Source organism: Elephas maximus, chromosome 3, assembly GCF_024166365.1.
Source record: "Elephas maximus indicus isolate mEleMax1 chromosome 3, mEleMax1 primary haplotype, whole genome shotgun sequence".
Lineage (NCBI taxonomy): Eukaryota > Metazoa > Chordata > Mammalia > Proboscidea > Elephantidae > Elephas > Elephas maximus.
The window spans coordinates 150942580-150948664 of NC_064821.1; the positions used below are offsets into that span (position 1 = coordinate 150942580).

Consider the following 6085-nt stretch of genomic DNA (forward strand, 5'->3'; position numbering starts at 1 on the left):
TGTATAGCTTTATCAAGAAAAAGGGTTATAAAACTACCCCGAAAAAAAAGACCATGCTATTCATTACCCATTACTCCAGGTATTGTGTTACATCCTTACATTACATTATTCATTCAAATATTTTCAAGTTCCTACCATGAGCCGGACAGTTAGATTCTGAGAACACAAAGATATGTAAAACAAGTCCCACCATCCAAGAGTTAGTCCATCAGGGGAAAGTATACCAAGTTAGATCATGAGACAGTTAAGTGCCTAGACCTCATCGCTTTATTCCTTATGGAACTGAGTTATATTTTCGATAAAAACCTCAGATTTTATTACGGGCCATGTAAAAAAGAACCATGTAAATAAAATTCCAGCATATTTTATAGATTATCGAAGACACTATTTACAATGTTATTCAATGTTCCTTCATGTAAAGGCCAGAATTTTTGAAATATGGGATAAAATTCTCCCCACTCTTTCAAGATTTTCAGAAGAGTATTAGAATATTATGTTCTCCTGTACATAATACGGAAACCCTGGTGGCGTAGTGGTTAAGTGCTACGGCTGCTAACCAAAGGGTTGGCAGTTCGAATCCACCAGGCGCTCCTTAGAAACTCTATAGGGCAGCTCTACCCTGTCCTGTATGGTCGCTATGAGTCAGAAACGATTTGACAGCACTGGGTTTGGTTTTGGTTTTTTTGAACATAATACTAGAACCAAATCAGATTCATCCTTTGCACCCTGCCTAGGACACAACATAAGTCAGTAGCTATGGGAGACACTGTCTTCAAGGAGCTTATAGTATACATTGAAGAGATTCAAAATACAGGAATAACAACACAAGGCAGTGCACAATGATGTGGCAAATGATTAATAAGGCTGAATTGTTAAATACAGGTAATCTTAAGAAAAATGGAAGAGGAACACCATTCATTCAACTGGACAAAAGGGGCATTTTAAGATTATTAGTACCAGTGTATGAGATGAACTGGAGTGTGGAAAGGAAGTGAAAGCAGGCAGTTTAGGTAAGAAACTTCATTACAATTAAGGAGCAATGTGATAAAGGGATGAATTAATGTGGTGGCAGAGGGAATGGAGAGGCAATGCTATACACATTAAAAAGAAAGAAGACAATGCTGGGTGAACTAGATTAGGAAGCAAATACAAAGCATTAACTCCGTAACAACTCTACAGTTTTGAGCATAGGTAACCTGGATTCATCACCAAAATTAGGGAACCCACGAAATGTACTCATTTTGAGACCAAAAATGAGCTTACTTTCAGTCAGGAAGCATAAGTATACACTGAGCATGGACAAAAGGCCAAAACTAATCGGCTTTGGACAAACACTAAATTCACTTAAAAGAAAGATGGAAAAGACTTAGCCAGCTTTTAAGGAAAAAAAAAAAATAATAATAACAGTTAACTGGAACTCCTCCATTTAACAAATATTTACTGAATGCCTACTATGTCCCAGGCACTGTGCTAAAACAGGAATGAAGACAAACATTTTAGTGTACAAGACTAGATATTGTTTGACCCTCTCCTCCTCACCCCAAGGTCTGGGATAAATTCAAACAATGCTTCATGATACACACTGAGATACATTGTTGTTAGCTGCCATGACAGTTTAATGGAGAATTGTCTTCCAACATGTACAGGTGTTCAATAAAAATGATGCTTAACAGATTTAGTAACAGACATGTTCAGATGAGACCATAATTTTCTTCTTCCCCCACCAAAGCACTTGGAGTGGCAGGAAAAGAGCAAAAATATATTACTTGGAACACATTTTTATTCAAATAGATTAACAATCAAGTAAATTATACTGTATTTTTCAATAAAATCTAGGATTGTTGTTGTTAGCTGACATGCAATCAGCCCCCAATTTATAATGGCCCATGTACAACAGTAACAAAATGCCGCCCAGTCCTGTGCCATCCCCATGATTGACTACGGATCAGGCCACTGTGAACCACAGAGTTTTAACTGGCTGATTTTCTGAAGTAGGCCTTTCTTCCTAGTCTGTTTTAGTCTGGAAGCTCTGCTGAAACCTGTTCATCATCACAGCAACATGCAAACATTCGCTGTGCTGACAGGAATGGTGGCTGCATATGCGGTGCAATCAAACCAAGGTCTCTTGCATGGAAGGCAAGAATTCTACCACTGAGCCACCACTGGGTGCGGCCGGTGCTCCCACAGGTTTTGTGCTTTATTGTTGCTACAAACATTTCATGTATTTGTGTCAGTGAATTCTGCCTCTGAATACTTTAGTAAAGATCCCTCCAGTGTCAAGCTTAAGACAATACAGTGAGAAGAGATAAGACCATAGGTCTAGGAAGAGGCAAATTCTAGGTTGGGCATTAACAAACTTGGTGTTATCAGGCAGTCACTAACGTTTAGACTTTGGAGCCCTGGTGGTACAGTGGTTAAGAGCTCTTCCGCTAACCAAAAGGCTGGCAGTTCAAATCCACCAGCTGCTCACTGGAAACTCTACGGGGCAGTTCTATTCTGTTCTATAGTGTTGCTATGAGTTGGAAAAGGCTCGGTGGCAATGGGTAATTGTTCAGACTTTAGCAACTTCATCTGTACAATGACAAAACAGGATTACAATCCTCTTTCTAAACTGCAATCCAATCCTAAATCTAGATCTTATAAAGCTTTACTGATTTGTAAAATGTTCCTACGCAAATATACAACTCACTTTAAAGATTCGAGTTATTTTTTTTTTAAAGCAACAAACTCAGAATTGTTACCTCTAAGTACATCTTTGGAATGAAACACATACCTGGAAGTTTAAAACTCTGCTCATCTTTTTTTAACGAGCCATCAACCTGAAGCCGGTTACACGGGGGAGAAAAGGCCACTGGCTCATCCATCTGAATCCCCAAAGACGCCTCCATCACAAAACTGGGATGTAAAGTGCCAGCTAAGAGGTCATGTCCACAGGGGTAGCAAAGCAGCTGGGAAAATTAGAATGCTAGAGAAGATGAGAAATTTAAATCACTCACCGAAGCAAGCACCAAAAAATGCCACTGTCTCCAAAGGGACAAACATTTAAAAGCACTGTATGTTCAAATCCCCAAAGAGAAACTGTGAACTATTTCTAAGGATTCCATTTGCTTTTACCTTCACCTCCCAGAAATCCCGGCAGGGGGCCGAAGGGAGAATGTCATGTCGGGGGACATCAGCAGCTGGCGGCGATGGGAAGGGTGGTGGGGAACTGCTGACGTTTGTATTTGGGCGTGGAAGGGGTGCCCGGAGCGGTTTGACCTGAGGAAGGGGACTGAAGGAGGAAACTGTGACCACTGAGACGGAACTCCAGGAAGCTAGTACGGGGACTCACGCGAGTTGGCAGAGAACTCATACGGCCACGAGCCACTAGCGGCGGGCGGAGGAAGGGAATGGGCAATGAATGGACATTATCCGGCCGCGAGCTCAGTAGGGCAGGACCTTCCGCTCAGACCAGAGACGAAGCGGATGCTTAGTGCGCAGACGCGCAATTTTCCCGCCGCAGGCCAGCGGGACCAGAAGGGGTGGGGGTACTGCACTGCGACAAGACTAGCCACGAATTCCGAATTCATTTCTAGTCCCTCAGAAAGAACAAACCGTTGGAAACTCACGGTTTAAGGGAGTACGACTTCCGTGGCTCCCCACATGCCTGGGTCGCCGGCTCCCGGCTCTCCCCACTTAGCAGCTGGCCAAACGCGCCTGCGCTAGACTTCCCGCCGCGCTGTTTCAATTGCGCATGCGCACTGGAAAACTTTAGGCGCTTGCGCAGCAAGGTTAGGTTTCTTCCCCCAAGGCCGTTGCTAGCTGCTACTTGGCTAGAAGAGCGATTATAGAAATAAAATCTGAGGTTAATCGTTTACTAAAAAATAGAGTGAACCATTAGGTTAAGGGTCCAACACTATTTTCAGGAAAGACTATAGTTCAGAAAAAGGAAAGCCTCAGGCTCTGGAGTCTTGACACATTTCTCCATACCGTAGCCACACCAAGGCATGGGCAGCCTGGATTAAAGACGTGTACTTTGTCGCTCTTTTACTTCCTTTCCGTTGAGTGCTCTGCCTTTCCGGTAAAAATACACAAACGCAAAATGCCAATTCCTGATTGTTTATGACTATTCACAGAAATAAGTACAGTTGGCGCTCATTTAGCATATATTTATTGAGTGCTTGACTATGAGGTAGGCAGGTGAACAAGGTAGACAATAAAAAAAAAATAGTCGACACTTAATGAGGCTAAATTCTAGTGAGGCGATGACAAATGAATAAAATTCTTACAGATAGTGATGAGCGCCCCAAAGAAATAAAAAAGGAGAAAGAGCAGTTTCAGAGATGTAATAAGGCAGAAAGACTAGAGTGTTTTGAGGAACGAAAGATGTTCTTGAGGTTTTGTTTTTGTCTTAGAGGGGGAAGGGAGTGGTGAACAGTAGAGATTGATCTAGTAGAGAAAGAAATTGTTGATGTGGGAGAAAAAGGGAATACCTACAGGAATGAAGTTATCAAGGAGGATGAAGGGATGGATTCAAAGCACATGGAGGGGGATATGCCTTTGAAATGAACCCAGATTACCATCCTTTTAACGGCAGGAAAAGAAGAGAAGGATTCAGACGCAGGTGATTTTTGTATGGGTTGGAAAATAAGTTCTTACCTGATCGTATCAGTTTTCTTAATAAAATATGAGCTGAGAGAAAGGCAGGAAGGGGTATTAGAAGTCGGAGGAGCGAGAAAAAGTTCTGAAGTATCTTCTGAGTGAGAATGTGAACTGGGAGAAAGATTATGACATTGGCATCAGGGTTCTCAAGTAACTTTCAGGCCAAGAGAATGCAGACATGGAAAACATAGGTGGATTTAACACTTCGCACAGAGGGAGTGCAAGTCAGGGTATTTACAAGGAAGTGGTTGTAATGATGCATCATGGAATCCAGGAGGCTAGGAGGAATGGTGATAGGGAAGTTGGTAGAAAGATAAAAGTCAGGAGAACAATGGATTGGAAATCAGTATGTAATCTAAGAATTTGTATAATGGAGGTATGAGTTATAAAGGTAAGGGTGGTGCATAAGATGGTGAAAGTTGGGGTTTCAGAGATAAGATCATTGGAGAGGATAGCTAAAATTGTTGGAGGAAAAGATTCATTTTGGTGTGAAAAGTTAAGATTATTCTAACTCCAAAACCCATGCACAGGCCACCACTGAGATACCAGTTATTTTACCTAATCCACTTTCTCCCCAGACAGTAAGTAATCCCCTCCCCTGATCCCCATTAGTACTTTTTGCAGCGAACAGGCATAGGCAAGAAATTCAGAATCCTGGACCCCACCTCAGACCTACTGAATCAAAATCTGCATTATAAAAGACCCTCAGGTGATTTGCATGAATTTTACATTTTGAGAAGCACTGTTCTAGAACACGGGTGCTCAACCTTGGCTGCACTTTAGAATCACCTGAGGAGCTGTTAAAAATTCTGAAGCCCAGGCTGCACCCCAGAACAATTATAACAGAACTTCTGGGTGTGAGATCCAAGGACCAGCATTTTTTATATATATATACTTTTTATTGTGCTTTAACTGAAAGTTTACAAATCACGTCAGCCTATCACACAAAAACCCATATACACCTAGCTACACACTCCCAATTACTCTCCCCCAAATGAGACAGCCAGCTCTCTCCCTCAGCTCTCTCTTTTCATGTCTGTTTCGCCAGCTTCTAACCCCCTCCACCCTCTCATCTCCTCTCCAGGCAGGAGATGCCAACATAGTCTCAAGTGTCCACCTGATCCAAGAAGCTCACTCCTCACCACCATCCCTCTCCAACCCATTGTCTAGTCCAATCCATGTCTGAAGACTTGGCTTTGGGAATGGTTCCTGTCCTGGGCCAACAGAAGGTCTGGGGGCCATCACCACGGGCGTCCTTCTAGTCTCAGTCAAACCATTAAGTCTGGTCCTATGAGAATTTGGGGTCTGCATCCACTGCTCTCCTGCTCCCTCAGGGGTTCTCTGTTGTGTTCCCTGTCAGGGCAGCGTAGCTGGGCACCATCTAGTTCTTCTGGTCTCAGGTTGATGTAGTCTCTGGTTTATGTGGTCTTTTCTGTCTCTTGGG

The 6085-nt window shown here is 42.7% G+C and overlaps 1 protein-coding gene across 3 annotated transcripts in view; it reads right to left on the reverse strand.

Annotated features, from left to right (window-relative positions):
* Positions 1-3706, reverse strand: part of CDC7 (cell division cycle 7) — a 35916-nt gene extending 32210 nt beyond the window's left edge. For 2 of the 3 annotated variants that reach the window (XM_049879826.1, XM_049879824.1), the window contains exons 1-2: positions 3609-3706; positions 2774-2965 (exon numbers count right to left, since the gene is read on the reverse strand). In XM_049879826.1, coding sequence (XP_049735783.1) covers positions 2774-2888 — 115 coding nt within the window. In that variant the 5' untranslated portion in view covers positions 2889-2965; positions 3609-3706. Of the gene's footprint in view, positions 1-2773; positions 2966-3114; positions 3581-3608 lie in introns of those variants that run through there. The other variant, XM_049879825.1, reaches the window with a different exon arrangement.
* Between the last annotated feature and the right edge of the window lie 2379 nt (positions 3707-6085).